At 37.7% G+C, this 16,402-nt stretch overlaps 4 protein-coding genes and 1 long non-coding RNA gene across 7 annotated transcripts; 1 reads left to right on the plus strand and 4 right to left on the minus strand.

The window, feature by feature from the left end:
- Positions 1–9: 9 nt before the first annotated feature.
- Positions 10–2,950, minus strand: LOC128892001 (uncharacterized). Its single transcript, XR_008460986.1, has 5 exons — positions 2,821–2,950; positions 1,470–2,414; positions 996–1,103; positions 262–714; positions 10–116 (listed from the first exon to the last, which is right to left on the minus strand). It is a non-coding gene; the product is annotated as an uncharacterized LOC128892001 (long non-coding RNA).
- Positions 1,939–5,226, plus strand: LOC128891946 (uncharacterized). 2 transcript variants are annotated; one of them, XM_054151947.1, is made up of 3 exons: positions 1,939–2,035; positions 3,814–3,868; positions 4,044–5,226. In XM_054151947.1, exons 1-3 carry the CDS (start codon positions 1,955–1,957, stop codon positions 5,210–5,212), a joined length of 1,305 nt encoding a protein of 434 aa, XP_054007922.1. In that variant the 5' UTR covers positions 1,939–1,954; the 3' UTR covers positions 5,213–5,226. The 2 variants fall into 2 exon arrangements, with proteins under 2 accessions (XP_054007922.1, XP_054007926.1); XM_054151951.1 differs by lacking the exon at positions 1,939–2,035 and adding an exon at positions 3,492–3,591.
- A 28-nt stretch (positions 5,227–5,254) lies between these two features.
- On the minus strand, positions 5,255–11,129 carry LOC128891908 (lisH domain-containing protein ARMC9-like). 2 transcript variants are annotated; one of them, XM_054151865.1, is made up of 16 exons: positions 10,477–11,129; positions 10,237–10,400; positions 10,023–10,152; positions 9,886–9,944; positions 9,401–9,631; positions 9,120–9,307; positions 8,717–9,047; positions 8,466–8,639; positions 8,011–8,259; positions 7,617–7,928; positions 7,413–7,540; positions 7,257–7,341; positions 6,948–7,180; positions 6,207–6,274; positions 5,747–5,777; positions 5,255–5,517 (listed from the first exon to the last, which is right to left on the minus strand). In XM_054151865.1, the coding sequence occupies exons 2-16, from the start codon at positions 10,279–10,281 to the stop codon at positions 5,409–5,411; spliced, it is 2,373 nt and encodes a 790-aa protein (XP_054007840.1). In that variant the 5' UTR covers positions 10,282–10,400; positions 10,477–11,129; the 3' UTR covers positions 5,255–5,408. The 2 variants fall into 2 exon arrangements, with proteins under 2 accessions (XP_054007840.1, XP_054007848.1); XM_054151873.1 differs by lacking the exons at positions 10,237–10,400; positions 10,477–11,129 and adding an exon at positions 9,716–9,800 and having other exon boundaries at positions 10,023–10,099.
- Positions 6,292–6,936, minus strand: LOC128891985 (uncharacterized). The gene is made up of 2 exons (XM_054152007.1): positions 6,753–6,936; positions 6,292–6,689 (listed from the first exon to the last, which is right to left on the minus strand). Exons 1-2 carry the CDS (start codon positions 6,813–6,815, stop codon positions 6,360–6,362), a joined length of 393 nt encoding a protein of 130 aa, XP_054007982.1. The 5' UTR covers positions 6,816–6,936; the 3' UTR covers positions 6,292–6,359.
- A 123-nt stretch (positions 11,130–11,252) lies between the features above and the next one.
- Positions 11,253–15,770, minus strand: LOC128891943 (arginine/serine-rich coiled-coil protein 2-like). The gene is made up of 5 exons (XM_054151933.1): positions 15,572–15,770; positions 14,514–14,594; positions 13,027–13,139; positions 12,185–12,854; positions 11,253–11,973 (listed from the first exon to the last, which is right to left on the minus strand). Exons 1-5 carry the CDS (start codon positions 15,758–15,760, stop codon positions 11,677–11,679), a joined length of 1,350 nt encoding a protein of 449 aa, XP_054007908.1. The 5' UTR covers positions 15,761–15,770; the 3' UTR covers positions 11,253–11,676.
- Between the last annotated feature and the right edge of the window lie 632 nt (positions 15,771–16,402).

Below are 16,402 nucleotides of genomic sequence, written 5' to 3' on the forward strand. Positions count from 1 at the left end.
AATTTATTCTGCGATTCTGTGAAGTCTAATAGATTCCAATTCTGATGTGTACAGAAATTAATCCTTGGCCTCTTGCAGAAAACAAGAGATTTGTTCTGTACTCCACAAAGAGATCCCTGCAAACCCAATTTTGTCTTTTGAAAAGACTCTTTTCTCTTCGATTACTGCGAAATTGAGGAGTTCGTCTAATTACGATTCCAAAGCAATCGGTCATCGCATTAAGGGAATATTAGGGATACGACAACTGGTATTACTGCATACCTCTTCTACTTTCGCAGCAGAAATTCTTCTTGCCTCGAAAGTGTAACACATCTGCGGGCGCCTAACTGGCCCTTGTTTATCAAATGCACCGCATTCTTTCGTTAATCCTATCTTCGATGTCGCACGCTTCGAGCGTTTTCATTGGATTCCTGAACGGAGTTTCTTCGTCGAATTAGCGAAAGAAAAAGTACATAGTTAACAGAGAAGCAACGCATCGCGTTGTCTTGGCGTATCGTTCGCGCACGCAATGATTTATATTCACCGACGTCGAAGAGGCGTCCGTTTGGAATTAGTTTAACGTCCACTTTCCATTTTCATTTTACTTTCTGCGTATCGACTAACGCTACACGTTGTTACGCGCAACTTTTACCATTTAGCGATCTCGCGATGACCCCTTGGATAAGGGCGCGTATAATTGCTGGTTGTATTCGTGGTAGAGATCGAAAAGGGGCCCTTGAACATTACAATAAAAGATATAGTTACTGATAATAGAATCAATTATAAATTAAATTTTATATCTCTTGTATCAGGCTGTTTATTAAAATTTTATTATTTGATGTAACTGTCTCGAGAATAAAACAGTTATTTATACATTATAAGACCAATTTTGTTTCGATATTAGTATTATACACCAACCTTTATGAGACAAGTGATATAAAATGTACATATATACAAATATACATATGTTGTATACATGCCTTGACAATGATAAAGCATGGAAATCAGGTTATTACCTGTAATACACTCATGATCACTCGATGGAGTTGATTGAAATTTGTCAATTAATGCGTCTTGTTCTAATCTGGAGCATTAAAATGACTTATTCTTTGACAAAGAAAAATCTGTAACAAATACACATACGTTAACCTTGACAATTATAAAGCATAGAAATCAGAGCATTCCAAATGTATGTTGTAATAAAGGAAGTTGAATTATTACTCGAAGTCTAAACTTTCAAAGATATTTCATGCTGCACCACTTAGATAACATATTTCCATACTTGATTTTAGTAACAGGAACGCGAATCAATTAGCAAAATTTCATTAAATTTCTCGTTTACCAAAAAGATTAACGTAAGCTCTGCTATATATTCGTTTAATTGTTTAAATTTTCCTCGAAGGATTTTCTCCTTCGCATACTAGCTGCGTACGCGAGGAAGACGACCAATGAGTATCCTAGGTCATTGTCATTAACGTATTCGAATTCACCTGTTTGCGACACGGTCGACGTACGTTTTAATGACGCTCGTGCACGGAAAGTAGAAAGCATTGCGAAAGGTAATGACAAGGGTGCATACGCAGCGTCATTCCGGCTTTCGTGTCTCCTGTGCAACGTGCAATCATACTTCTGCGTTGTTCACGATCCGCATCCAGTACCGTTTCGATCGTTCGAGGTCACTGCCTCGATGTTCGCTTTGTCAGCCATTTCCGCGAATGTATCCACCTTTTACGAATGTCAAACTCGTTTAATCCTAATCTATGCATGCCAGGCAAGGTTTCTGAGAACTCGGCGCGCACTCAGGCTGAACCGAGTCTACTCGTGATAAAATAAAGTCTATATATACTGAAACTTCGCACCTCCGTTTGCACATTAAAATTCTATGCGTACGCAGTTACAGATTAAGATTAATATTCATTAACTGTCGTGGTCTACCGAATTTCTATCTATAATCACGACGTTTGATCCAACCGAAATGCAAATGTCCAAGATTCGCTGGATTTTTGAGGAAGCTCCGCGAAACTTTCTTCCAGATGAAAGGCGATTGGTATTCAAGGTACCCGTGCGTTTTATGCGGGATGTAAACCGAGCAGAGCGTTCTTTCCGATGTTTACAAATTTCGATCTTCGAGTGAGATCTTCTCGGGCATTTTCTATGACTGCGCTTTAAAATAGAAACACGTCGGGTTTTAAGTAGGCTGACCTTAAACATCTCGCGATATCGCCACACGGTTCGTTAAAGAGTATCTTGTCTATTCGTTTTTCATCGTTTATAAACAGTAATCCTATCCAGCGAGTGTAAGAGTAAACATAATAAGAAGATAACGATGGAATTATGGGAATTCTTCATTCCCATAATTGTAGTCGCAATCTTCGAGTATACGTAACGTCGTTTGTCTTCTTTCGCTGTGTTTCTCCCCAACAAAGGAAAGTTGCCTGTAACAAATATATATATATATATGTTGGCCTTGATAAAGCATGTGAATCAGAGTATTACCTGTACACTCATGATCATTCGATGGAGTTGATTGAAATTTGTCAATTGATAGCTGCGTCTTGTTCTAATTTGGAGCATTAGAATTACTTATTCCACGACAAAGGAAAGTTGCCTGTCATAAATAGACATATGTTGACCTTGACAATGATAAAGCATGTAAATCAAGGTATTACTTATAATACACTCATGATCACTTGATGGAGTTGATTGAAATTTGTCAATTAATGCGTCTTGTTATAATCTGGAGCATTAGAATGACTTATTCCTCGACAAAGGAAAGTTGCCTCTAATAAATATACATATGTTGACCTTGACAATGATGAAGCATGTAAATCAGAGTATTACCTGTACATTCATGATCACTCGATGGAGTTGATTGAAATTTGTCAATTAATGCGTCTTGTTCTAATCTGGAGCATTAGAATGACTTATTCCTCGACAAAGGAAAGTCTGTAACAAATATACATACGTTGACCTTGACAATGATGAAGGATAGAAATCAGGGCATTCCAAGACTCTATAATACATTTAAGATCGCTTCATGGAGTCAATTAAAATTTGTCAATTAAAAACTGCATCTCATTCCAATCTGGAGCACTCGAATGACCTGTATTCTCGTACGGAAAGGAGGGGAGCTCGCCTGTAGGATTACAGTAGTTATAGCGGCACTTATTACGGCGCCATGTAATGATAAGTTCAAAGTTACGTTTCAACGTCGGCTGGTAGTGCTCCGTGAAAGGGACATTTTTCTTTGTCTATTAAAAAGTCTAATTGCGTCTAGGTAGGTCATGTTCCTCGTAGTTCACTGAATAGTCAGACGCACGACTGACCCATTGCTTTCCCCGTAAAAGTGAAGAGTTAAATCAGGTTGACTCTTTCTCCCTGCTCTGTATGGTCGAGTACCAACCAATGTCCTATCAGTATGTGCGCATCAAGATCGCTTTTACCTTTTTGTGGCCGAGGAGGGATTCCTAGGAGTATAAAACAGTAAGGAGCAGATTCTCGTGCCAGTATGTGTGTAGTATCAATTTGGTAAAGAAACCCTCTGGTCCGATTGTGAAACAATTATTCGTTGAAACAAATCCAGACATTGCCATGGCGAAAATAATTTCGCTCGTGAGTAAAATTGCAATTTTGTCATTCGTCTCGGATATCTGAAATAAAAGAGTTGGAATTTTATAACATTTTCCATTTGTTCATCGCTACAGATAGTTTTCAAGAAAAAGCGCAGAGTGTTGGCATTTCTAAGTAACTTTAGTTAACACTGCTAGGGTTTAATAGTCCAATTAGATTCCTCTGTGTGATTATTCATTTATGGTGAAACTATTCTACTTCCAGAGTTCAGTAATCTTCGGCTGCGTCTTGCTGGTCCGCGGGGAATCGCCTACCACCAGTATGTATCACCATTTCACATGAAAAAGAAAAAGATTCGTTACTGATTAACATTCCTTATTTAAAATGATATATAATAGATATTTAGCTTATCTTCAAGCCTTCAACTTACACTGACAACAAACATTCTCCGTACACTTCCATTCTTCTACATTCTTCCTTTTGCTTCGTCACAGGCTACTCGGTCAGAGGTGACGCTAATTACGACTACAACACCATCAAAGACGGCCACAGGGACACAACGGATTTCTACTCCGCTGGTAGCAGTGGACACACCAACAGCAGGAGTCAAGGAAACCTCGAGGAGAGTTTAAGAGCCAACACATACAGTGGTTTCTCTCCGAGCTCCCACGACAGTGGTTTCCAAGGGTTCTCCAGCAGCGGTACCAGTTCCTACTTCGGGAACGACCCTGTACAGTCCTCCTTCGACGGTTATACCAACGCTAACAACGGTGATTCCACGTTTGACGCTTATACGCACAGCAACGATCAAGCTGGCTCCGACTTTAGTCAGTTCTCCAGCAATAAGCACAAGAACTCTGCCTACATGAAGTTCACGGACAGTCTGCCTGGCGCGTCCATCGCAGGGAGCTTCTCCGAGATAGCTCCCGAAGGTTCTGCTTACAGAGAGTATTCTGGAGATGCGTTCAGAGGTCACGCACCTGGAGGATTCATGGATGGCGAGCAATCCTTCAACAGAGAACCTACGAGCTTGTTCAACGCGGCTGGCAGTGATTATTCGTTCGGGAAGCACAAGGAGGGTATGTTTGGAATCGGAGGAAGTAACAAGTACCCCAGCGAGGGTTATCCCCTTCACTCTGACACGCGTTACATACGTGGAAACCATGGGAGCATGGGACGCGAGTTCCCATCTCCTGGGTACGTAACGAGCTCGTCGAGCAGCCCTTATAGTAGCATCCGTGGAAGCTCTGGTATTTACAGCTCGGGCAAATACAGTAAATATAACAAATTCTTGGGCGATTACGCTCCAGGAGCGGGTCTGAATTACCTCTCGAAAGACCAAGACGCTGATTATTTATTCGCCAACTACGGAAAGGGCAAGGTAGCAGCGCTGAAAGATAGCAGACCGAGCAGTAGCTATGGCGGTCAAGCTTATCTCGGTGGTCCGTCGTATCTGAACAAAATCGCCTCGAGTTACAAGAGCAAGCCGAGCTTCATGAGCTACCCGAGCAGTTCTCTGCTTAGTTATCCCTCGATGTCGAGTTTGCACAGCAGTTTCAGTGGCAATAGCTACGCGGATGGTCCCAGCCCTATGCTTCGAAGATACCGAAGCAGTAGTGGCTACATTCCTGGCCATGGGAGCATGTACTCCGGTTTTTATTAACGTTTCCTATGTGACCGAGTGTGATGAACATGTTATATTTTGTACATATTTATTAAACGAATATTTAACGTTGACCAATGGCATAATCGTTATGTTGTTTAAAATAAAGTTATTTAAATAATCCACAAGCAGCGCGTTACATATGCGTCCTTCTTAATCCTTCTAAACTTAATTCTTCTGATAGAAAAGGTTTCAGTTATGGCGGCGTGCGTGGAAGCTTTGGCTTCGGTAAAAAGGCTTCCTCGCTATCGACTTGGGGCTCCTCTATCCACGAAATATTATCGCTTACGGCGTTCTCGATGTTCCTACAAACAAATGTTCTAATTCTGAACGATACGTGAAACGATTCACCCTATTAGAAGAATGTAGTAACGGCCAACAAAATATATCATTTATTTGAAAGCTCGTACTATATAAAAGGGGTTCGAATCCCGTTATAAAAATATATATAACATGCATTATTATGCGATGCAATAATACGTGCACAAAATTTCAAAATCACTCGGTGCGTTCGACGCTAAAACCTTGACTCACAACGACGCTATACTGCTCAACTTCTGCATCACTGAAACAGAATGAATTCGACAAAGTTATTAACATCGCGTATTCCTTAAACAATTAAAAATATCGTGAAACGGTAAAACTCTACGTAAGAACTTTTACTGGAAAACGTTAAGTTATTCTGACAAATGTCTTTCCCTTTCTTTTTCTCTTAATTAATTAATGACCTTCGTGTTCGCCGCGACATGCATTATTCATATATGTCAGTCGAGCCTTCGTCACTTTCATTCGCTTGCTCTAGTTTTCCCGAGATTACGACCAAATATACCTTCGGGAGAAAGTCGTAGAGCTTTCACTACTTGCGACTTATCTCGGAAACGGTTTTTACAAATGACACGACAAACGTGGGAAGAATGCGAGACGTTTAGAAATTTTTGAGAAAAGCAACTAATTGTTGTACATCGTTTTCTTAACGAAGAATTAATCTATGTACCTGTCGATTCAGCTTCGCTTCCAACTTCTAAGAGAGTCGACGATGCTACGGTCGTTTTGCTGCTCCTCCTAGACACAAAATTATATTAATTTTATGACAAAGAGAAATAAGTAAACATAGTTATTAAACTATGTCGCGTTTACTTTCGTTGCGTTATACTTGTTTAACTAAAATAACAACGAACTTGGAGGATTGATTTTCGTACAAACACACAGCGCTCTCGTCAAAGTCTTTTTTAACAGAATTCCCCCTATCTCTTGATACTTTCAAGTGTTTACTTTTCGAGCATCTGTGTCTCCTATCCGGTATGTTTACATCGAGTTCGGGCAATTTTGTTTCGGTAGAGATTTTCAAAATGTTCAAATGAGAGCTCGATTCGATTTGTGTATAATTCTCGATCAGAGATTCAGAACTCTCCAAGCTATTCGTTACGTTGTCTGGGAAATTCCGTTTTCCATTTGTACTTTTTCTACTAGCATGATCCTTGAAGACGTTATGAATTTTAATACGATATATTCATCGAGAATGTATTCTTTCTTTAAATACCTTGAACAAGGAAGGAACTAATTTGTGCACGTGTAATTTCGAATTTAAGCGTGTCTTTTTCATAGAATCCTGTACTGCGTAATTGTTTCTATTCTTCGACTCATGCTTTCTTCTTACAACACGACGCAAGAATTATTAATGCATAATAATCAATAAAAAAAGAAATCCGTAACGAAGATACTACATGTATAATACCTTGACAAATGTTTCCCAAACGATGCGTATTCGTGACGTAAAGTTTGCATTTCTTGTTCGTCGCACACTGTTTTATATTCTTTGAACAATGATGCGTTAGAAGTCGATTCCTTCTCTCGAAAAACGTTTACGGTGTAACAAGACGCGAGTAACGATTCGCCACATAATTCGCCATAATTATTTGTTACTGGGTCATTTTCTTCCAACTCATTTTCTAATACGTCATACTCTTCCTACAACAGGTATTATTATTAAACATTAGTAAGTAAGTAAGTAAGTAAGTAAGTTGTTTCATATATTATTACTTACACTATCGTTATCCGCCATTTCTTCAATTTCTGTTTCAATGGTAATCTCGCCTCTGTGTATCTTCAAAATATGATCCAAGTGTTTCCTACCATTTATTACACCATATCAAACTTTCAAATAATACAAATTCTATGTATAACACACGAAAAATATTACCTCACTTCTCCATCTTTATGTCTGCCATACTGTTCCAACAGGGATGAAAACTTCAACCTTTTCGCTTCCTCGTTAATCGTGCGATTCGTCAAGAAGTTATTCAACGCTCCGTTAACGTACGGCAAAGCCTAAATATCATATATGCAGCATGAGAATCTATACTCTGACCTCCACGAGACAAACTATGTCACTTGGTGCACGTACAGACGCGTGGTCCATTACGAGTAAATCGGTTAACGTTGTAATAAGCAGAGCAGCCATCGTGGACGCTCTCCTTTGAGCTATTTGATGTAACGACAAATTCATTAAAAGTGCCACCGCGTACTCCAATCGATAAGAGTCCATGATGCGACATTGATCGTGCAAATGATGAATTATCCACTCCACCAATCCATTCTCGATCATATAGATTCTCTGCTGTTTGCGTACAGACAATTTCTGCAGCATCGCGATCATCATGTTACAAGTAAACGTATCTACGTCGTTATCGCAGGTATTCTTCAGGCAATTGCATACCTATAATAGTTTTCCTATTTGTCCTATAATCTTAATTATCGGCAGCAAGACGAACTTACATTTCCTTAACGACTCAACATACCACGTCAACGACGGTAGGATCGCACGACAAGTAATCTCGTCCGCATCTGAACGATGCTAGAGCATTCAACAATCTCGTTGTTGATTGCTGTAGAGGATGCGGCATGATGATGTTGTCTGGCGTTAATAAGTACGGGAGGATAGATTTGCCTTTGTAGCTGGCAATTTGACCGTGAAGGCCTAGCAAGTCTCTGCTTATATATTCGTGCACTGCTTCGTCTCTTTCCCCAGGCTGGCTAAGCGTTATTTTCTGAGAAAGCGACGTAACTTTCATGTTAACATCTCAGAAACCATTAAACGCTTATTGTTAAGACTGCGGATCTTTATGCAAAATGAAATGTTTGTGTACCTAACAAAATGAAACTTGAATCATTTTTATATTATTGCATACCGTGTGGATTTTCCTATAAATTTCCTACGAATGCATAAAAATCCGCAGTCTACTCAACGCCTTACCCTTCGTAACGCTTGCAAGAGAAACAGTTTTGTTTTGATACTTCCGTTTATCAGATGTAGCTTGATTTTTTTAAAATTCAATAATTTCGGTGGCACAGATGCAACGTATGGCATAGTATGTTCGATCATTTTCATATCTGAACGAGATTTATCCAACAGCAACTCCGAGGAGCACTGGCAGCACATATGATAAATAAAACATTATATTCATACACGAATGATTAACGCAACTGTGCACAGCTGTTACTTACATACGAAGTATCCTTTATATTTTGATTAAACAAATCTGGAAAGATCTTGATGCAAGTTTCCAGCATAGCTTGGAAGTCGACAGTCTGACCCTTAACCGAATTTTCTAAAGCGGTCGTTAATACTCTCGCGATGCTCATCAGTTTATGGTAATCAGCGTGCAGTTTGTGAAATCTTGCTTTTAATTTTTCGTAATTGAAATGAACGTTGGATAAATGAGCTTTCGTCATAGCTAATTCTTGAGTACGCTGCATTAGCTTCTTGTTACATCTAATCAATTGCGATGAATGCATTTCTTCCGTAGTGAAATTCATCAGTACTGTCTGCATACTTCTATAATAAAAATGAGCAAATATAAACATTACATCTTTATTATGTTAATATAATATTATACGTATCCTGTACTTTGACTCCTGATTATACTTTGTATCGTCTGTTAAAGTATATTCCTCTTCGACTTCGCTGTTCTCCAAAAACACTGGAATATTTCTGTCGTTTGGTATGATTGGCACATTTTTGTATCTAGTTGTTTTCCTCGTAATAGAATCCTTTTGCTCAGCAGACATTCTATTCGAGTCTGTTTCGCTGAAATTCTTAAAATCGAATAAACTTTTATAAAACATTTTACGCATACGATTTCACTACGTAATTATTATTTCAGTGTACTGTACCGTATATAAACTTACAGGTTTATATTTCTTAAGAAACAGATGCAAGCCTTCTGTTACTTCGTCTATCCAACTTTTCTCAAATATTTTAGCAAGAGATGGTTCTGTGCACGGATCCTCGATAAAGGGTAACGCGAAAAAGGGTCGTAATTCCATATCGTTTTCTAATTCTTTGCCAGTCGTGTTTAAAAATTCGCACAACTCTTTCATGCTATCGTTCATATTCTTCTCTAATTCGGTCATAAAATTCTGTGTTATTAATGTTAAATCGATTACTATGAGTACACCTCGGTTTGGTCGTTTACATTATTAATCTTAGAGTTTTTTACATACATTTGTCATAATTGAAATTAAAAACAAAGGATTCGTATAAAATAATTGGACAAATTACAACAATGTATCAAGATAATCGAAGTTCCTTTAACAGAAAAGATATAATGAGTAAAAACAGGATAACTAAAATAAACTAAAATCTATTATACTAGGATTATTATTGAAATCACCTCATCATGCTCCAATACTTGTTGACTTAAAGATGTTGTAGAATTATCCTGCATTTTATCTAAACAATTGTAAAAATAAGCATTAACATAAATGGTCACCCTCGTAAACATTCAAATATTCTGCGATAGAAATTTACCTTTTTCTTTATATTTATACGAAAGTAACATACGTTTAGGTAACATTGTAAAATGTACATGTAAATTCAAGGTCAAAATTTTATAAGCTCTCGTTTGCTTAGCATCTTCGGGCACCAACAAGTTCCACAACTGAAATCAACAAGTGTTTCTTACGTTAGAAACTGTACAGTTCAACAGAACTCCACACGGTTCAACGAAATAGTTTCATTGTACCTTAAAAAATGTTTTCCAGTCTCCCGACTCGTAACTCGATATCATACACTGGCAAGAGTGTGTGTAAGCTTTAACATTAGTTTTTAAATCTACTGGAAAATTTTTCAACCCCTTTGTCGCAGCTTCTGCTATCAATGTCCCAGCAGTGTCTTCGAAATTGTGTTCTACGAGAAACTAAACCAAAATTTTTATTCAGTTTAAATAATTAAATAAAAGTAAACAGTAGATGTTAAAGTATACCTGATGAACAAGTCTCAAGTCCTTGTTGTCCATTTGGTCTATTGTGTAACTCGTATCCATTTTTATTTTTGCTTTTTATAAACAATCATGCGATATTATATGAATCCGAATAAACAGAAAGTTAAAATTATTTCTAGAAGACTATATTTTGTTGCGTTTCACGAGCAATCACGGCGAGGATATCGCCTTCCATAAAATTGATTTTATGCAAATACATTGCTATTTTGCTAAGCGATTCATAGCGTTTTCATTCGCATATTTAATAGAAGAATGTGTTTTCTACGTTGAAAATGTCAAATTATGGATATAGTTAATATTTATTGGGTCAAAATAATTTGCTAATCTGCCTCGTAAAATATTCATTAGAAATGGTATATCGATCCGGCAGTCATCAGCATTGCTGTAGGGTTATGATCGAAAGATTAAGGTTTATATAATTTTCAGTTGAAAAATTATAAACAAATTGGGAGCATTCAGAGCATTCAAAATACTAGGCTTCGAATAAATCTGAAGTTAGCCCACATGTTTGTCTCCTTTCCTTCTTTGGAAAATGTTCAAACATTTGTTATTGTTATTGCATCAAGGTCGACGATGAAAATACCTAATCTAGGGATAAGCAATGTTATAAATAGAAAATTGTCTATTTTCCTGTCGTTATTAGAGAAATGTATACAATACACGTGATAGAATCCATAAAAGATATCTACACAAGTACGATTCAGAATGATACATATATCAAACTGGAGGAATCGACATAGGAAGAAATGAAGGAAAGGTTGCAAGAATCATTTGATATTTATTTAAAAAAAGGAAATGTCATCTCAATCGATGTACCTAGTCTTTGTACATACAGCATACATACAATTACATAAACGACGCTGCGAAACACATATCTCTTTCACTGTCCCGTGACCAAAAACTAATCGGGGATGATAGTCGAGTCGAGAGCACCGAGTCCCCCTCGGAATCTTAACAAATTTATTTTCAATGTTTACAATATAATTACATAACGCTAACAAGATCATTCGGGCGTTCGTTTCGTAAGCTATATCTATATAGTCACTATATATAACGACTTTGAAATGAAACTCTGTTTTGCAATCGACCTGACGAGACCGCAAAACCAACAAACAAAACATATGTCGCGCCGGTGGCTGGCGTTTAATCGTAACTTAACATTTGGAAAATTTTATTGTACTTTTATCGTGGAAACTGGTAACCACCGGTGGCGTAGCCGAGGCCAACGCCACGCTGCGTGTGTGTAGTAGCGCGTGCTACTTCGTATTGCTGCTCCATATTGTTAAACATTTCTTCTTGTTTCTTTAATATATCAGGCTTCGCGCCTGCCGCGGGAGTGGCTGGTAAATCGTCCTTTATACCCATTAATCGTTTAAATTTCGCCGTTACTTTTCCATCCTGATCGTGAGTGAACGTGGTGCCTACCCACGTGTTAGCAGTGGAGGCTGCCGTGGACGTTTTGCACTCGTCTTGCTTTGACTACGAATACAAATTACAGGATGAATACAAGATGAATACAAGATGAATACAAGAATTCTTGCTTAACACGTTGACCGCCATTTTCACCGAGAAATAAATAAATTAATTCTGAAAGCGAGGCGTCGAACAAAATTCCTCGTAGGAATTTTCGTGATTATCAGTCTGGCAGTGAACGCGTTAATTCTTTACAATTTACGATAATAATATCCACCTTATTCGCCCACAAAAGTTTCCTCTTCTGTATTTGCTCCGCGTACTTTCCTTGCGACGCCGTTGCAAGTGGATTATAATAATTCTGTTCGCTCTGAACACCAGGTATGGGAGCATCGCCTTCGGGCGCTTTCAATTCGATTCCTAATTTCTCTAATTGAGCCAGTTTATTTCTGCTCTTCTCTTCTCTGTAGCTCATCGTTCTAAAAGGCGGCGGAGCACGATCTCTGGATCTCGACCTCGACCGTGTACGATCCTTTTCTTTGTGGTAGGTAGATCGATCGTCCCTGTGCCGATCTTTGGTCCTATCGTCCCTAGAATGACGACGATCTCGATCTCTGTCCCTGTCTCTGCGTCTGTCTCTGTCCCTGTCGCTTCTGTCGCGATTCCGATCCCTCCTGTCGTCGCGGCTCTTTTCTCTGTCGTCGGTCTTCTCCTCCCTGCTGGAACCCAAAGAACTCTTTTCCTTCTTCTTGTCATCGTCACGAGACTTTCTGTCGTCGTCTCTGCTCCTTTTTGTCTCTCTGTCTCTGTGACTACTCTCCCGTTGCCTCCTGTCGTCGTACGACGACCGACGTCCTTTGTCGCTCGTGTGTTTACTACGCTCGGATCTATCTCCTCGTTTCTGGTCCTCTTTCGAGTTCGCTGTATAATTTTCATGATCAGATCGCCTGTAAAACGATTACGTTCTGCAGGGTATACCACACAGATTCGTATTATTATTCTGTATGTATGGGAAATATTATGTGGTAAATATGTTGCAAATTTCTCTTATAAGTAAGAATAGCCGACGAGAGTGCATCAAATTCGGAGGAATATACGATTGTAAACAAACCAGCTCACCTCTGGTCTGAGGGGGAAGGTAATGTACGGGACGATTCTGTCCTTGTCTGCGTCACTGGGCTATTCGCGCGTTCGCTACTAGACTCCCTGGACGAATTGTTGTTGTTGCTCTCCTAAAGAAAGAAAAACAAGACGTGTTACTATACACTTTTCGCCCACTCTATTAAACGAAACATAAAGTTCAATTTACATTGCCAGAACTATATTACAAATCATGTATTTAGCACCCTCAATTTAGTAAACATCAATGTTTCGACCACTGAAATTTTAAGGCTTCTAGTTCTAATTATGTATAATACGACAACAGAGAGTTTCAGAGCCAACAAATTTCAGTGTGTCCAAATATTGAGTTTAGCATTTCTTCTAATCACAGTATTAGGATGAATCCTAATGTTTAACGTACTTAACGCTAGTAATTTAAATAAACTGCGCAATACAAATTTTGTTCACATCCTTGGTTGTACTTGATACAAAAGTTTTTTTACATAGAAATTTGTATTCAAACTTCATTGTAAATCGTGTATCCAGTTAATATCTGGTAGAAGAATGGAATCAACATGGAACAACCACCGTATAAAAGAGAAAATTGGAATATGAGGGCCCTTCATATTTATCTGCTTTAGCAGTTAGTTATTACCCGAGTGTTTGTACATGTGGTATCTTTGATGGTTGATTTTTTGTTAGTGTTACCTTCTTCCAGCTTCCTCTACTCACCTCTGTCTTCCGAATAGGACTTGGGGTAGTCTTGAAAGACCCTCACACAGCATAGACCTTGCCGAGGTGCGTAGATATTGTATCATGTATTACCAACAGAGCTACGTGTTAATATTTTCTCACGAAATGGCACTATTCCCATTTACTTATTATTTAAAGTTTAAATATCTCAATCTCTACCCTCATTTTCTCTGCCACGCGATTATTATTATTCAGGCTTTAAGGTCATGTCTTAAATTCTTGAAATTTCGAATATAAAATAATTTATCGGAAAATGGTATTACAATACAAAAAAAAAAAGAGTGTGCAATACATTATAGCAATACAATGTAAAAATACAATGTAAAAATACAATGATTTATTCGTTTTACCTTTGAATTGAAAATCATTGATCTAACAAAACTCATTTTATCATTGTATTATGTACATTATATTACGTCTACATAGGTGGTCCTCTCATCTTAAGGTGATTAAAGAATTAGTTTATGTATGTAAAGCCATTGTGAATCTCTATCTTCATTGAAAATAATTTCTTCCGAATTTCCTTCTGGAGTTTAATGCAAAGGTGCGATAAAAGTGCTATGTACAATTACTTTTATTTATGCAGTTTTGACATGACCTCTACAAATCAAGACATTTTATATAACAAGCGTATGACCCTACATGTACATACAGCCCCCATAAAGTCATCATGGTATCTTCGTAGTAATTGTTGTAACGTTGCTTACTTAATACTATAAATAAGCGTTTGCAAACATTCGGTTTCACTGTACCTCACTCATGTCCATTTGCACCGGATCATAGTTGGCGTCGCTGGCCCTTTTGCTGGCATCATTGTGCGTTTCATACGGCATCTTTGAAACACAATATTCACAGCAAAACATTAAATAATCTACAAGCCACAAACTCCTCGTACATTATGGATATTAAATGCTTATTACTAATAATAATCCTAAAACAAAAACTTCAATTATGCATAACTATGTGCAACAAACTATGTGTTCATTATGTAAATCATGTGTTTGTTATGTATTTTATTTTTTTAGAATACTATAGCTTGAAATGTTCTACGAATTGTCTATGAATAGCTAGTAAAGAATAGAATCTTTGAATGTGATTATAGATATATTATAATAAATAATGAGTGATCTTCACAATGAAAGATTGTATGCAACGAATCTACATATGAATCATATCATCCATATCAATCTCGTAATCATGTTATGATATCAGAGATAAGCAAAATGATTATCTAGATGAAAATTTTCAAATGAATTAAAATTAAATATAGGTTATGAAATTCGATCATACATCGAGATAAACGAATATAAAATTCGTTTAATTGAAGGAATGAGGAAATAGTAATTGCTGCTCATTGTTTTTATTCGTCATCTATCACAATCAAATAATTCAGATGCAAAATGATTATCTAGATGAACACTTTCAAATGAATTAAAATTAAATATAGGTTATGAAATTCGATCATATATCGAGATAAACGAATACAAAATTCGTTTAATTGAAGGAATGAGGAAATAGTAATTGCTGCTCATTGTTTTTATTTCTCATCTATCACAATCAAATTTCCCCCATTTCTGTCTCAACTAAATTCTTTTATTCAGCAATAATAAACAGCCCTATTTTAACCAAAAGTTCATTTTTTCCTCAACTAAAAAGTTATTAAACGAGCTCGACAAGCTATCGACAGAAGCCATTCAGAGTTTGTGTACATTGAAAAGTTTCACGGAGCGTCATGGATGCCGAAAAGATGAAGCGCCATTGAGAAAAGCTAGTTGACCATCTTCGAAGGGATTAACGAGCGTATACTCACCTTCGAATCTTCGGAATTGTTACTGTTGTCCCCGTCGCTAGCGTAATTCGCTAACGAATCCATAATGGTGTGAAAACGGGCCACGAACTGTCTGAAATTGTTACGACTGTCTAAGCGCGTCGATCCTAGGTTGCCTTGCGCAGAAACATTGGTCGGGAATGTTTGGCCAGCATGATTGCGTACTTTCATTACAGCGCTTCCATCGAATGAGGTTAGCGAAGCGGAAGTGAAAAGGGAAGGCTAGATACAGGAAATGCAGGTCGAGCGGGAAAATTGGGCGCGAGTCCGAATTTTCCCGCGATTTCGTTCGCCAATGACGGACCAACGACAGAATTTTTCTCTTTTTCCGATCTCGTTACGACGTAGTGTCTTCGTACGATAATCTGTATCGATTTAACAACCACGTAGTAACAATAACGTAGTTCCAGTAACGTCTGCTATAAATATTGTAGGGAAATGCGGTACACTCTTTATATAGAATATAAAAATAGTTGCAGTCGGGACTTGGAACATTAATTCTCGGAAAATTAATTTTAATTAAATAGTAGGAGCGATAACATTTCGAGATGTACGTTCTTTCGAAAGCATTTCGACAGAGAATAGGAAGAAAAATTGATTTTTACAAATTATCTGAGAAGAAATAATTTTTTTTAATTTCGCATAGGTTAGAAAAATCCAAGTTGTCGAATATCTGCAGAAAGATCGATTTTACGAAATATTTGTATATAACGTGTTTTGTAGATAATTGTATTTTCTAGAAAAAAGCTTCCTTGCAGAATTTTTGAAAAACCGATATGTAACCAGTTATTTCCATAAAATTGTTCCTCTATA

This window comes from Hylaeus anthracinus, unplaced genomic scaffold (assembly GCF_026225885.1).
Source record: "Hylaeus anthracinus isolate JK02 unplaced genomic scaffold, UHH_iyHylAnth1.0_haploid 0, whole genome shotgun sequence".
Taxonomy (NCBI): Eukaryota; Metazoa; Arthropoda; class Insecta; order Hymenoptera; family Colletidae; genus Hylaeus; species Hylaeus anthracinus.

Bases quoted from the DNA above. Each gene is read 5' to 3' on its own strand.
- LOC128891946 (XM_054151947.1), top strand. From the start codon at position 1,955: ATGCAAATGTCCAAGATTCGCTGGATTTTTGAGGAAGCTCCGCGAAAC. The intron at 2,036-3,813 runs GTACCCGTGCGT...TTCTACTTCCAG, and splicing joins AAAGGCGATTGGTATTCAAG to AGTTCAGTAATCTTCGGCTG. The intron at 3,869-4,043 runs GTATGTATCACC...GCTTCGTCACAG, and splicing joins CGGGGAATCGCCTACCACCA to GCTACTCGGTCAGAGGTGAC.
- LOC128891985 (XM_054152007.1), bottom strand. From the start codon at position 6,815: ATGAAAAAGACACGCTTAAATTCGAAATTACACGTGCACAAATTAGTT. The intron at 6,690-6,752 runs GTATTTAAAGAA...AACGTCTTCAAG, and splicing joins TAGTTCCTTCCTTGTTCAAG to GATCATGCTAGTAGAAAAAG.
- LOC128891908 (XM_054151865.1), bottom strand. From the start codon at position 10,281: ATGATATCGAGTTACGAGTCGGGAGACTGGAAAACATTTTTTAAG. The intron at 6,275-6,947 runs GTATTATACATG...TTTTGTGTCTAG, and splicing joins TTTGGGAAACATTTGTCAAG to GAGGAGCAGCAAAACGACCG. The intron at 5,518-5,746 runs GTGAGTCAAGGT...ATTTGTTTGTAG, and splicing joins TTGAGCAGTATAGCGTCGTT to GAACATCGAGAACGCCGTAA.
- LOC128891943 (XM_054151933.1), bottom strand. From the start codon at position 15,760: ATGAAAGTACGCAATCATGCTGGCCAAACATTCCCGACCAATGTTTCT. The intron at 12,855-13,026 runs GTGAGCTGGTTT...ATCGTTTTACAG, and splicing joins CCTTCCCCCTCAGACCAGAG to GCGATCTGATCATGAAAATT. The intron at 11,974-12,184 runs GTGGATATTATT...TTGTATTCGTAG, and splicing joins AACTTTTGTGGGCGAATAAG to TCAAAGCAAGACGAGTGCAA.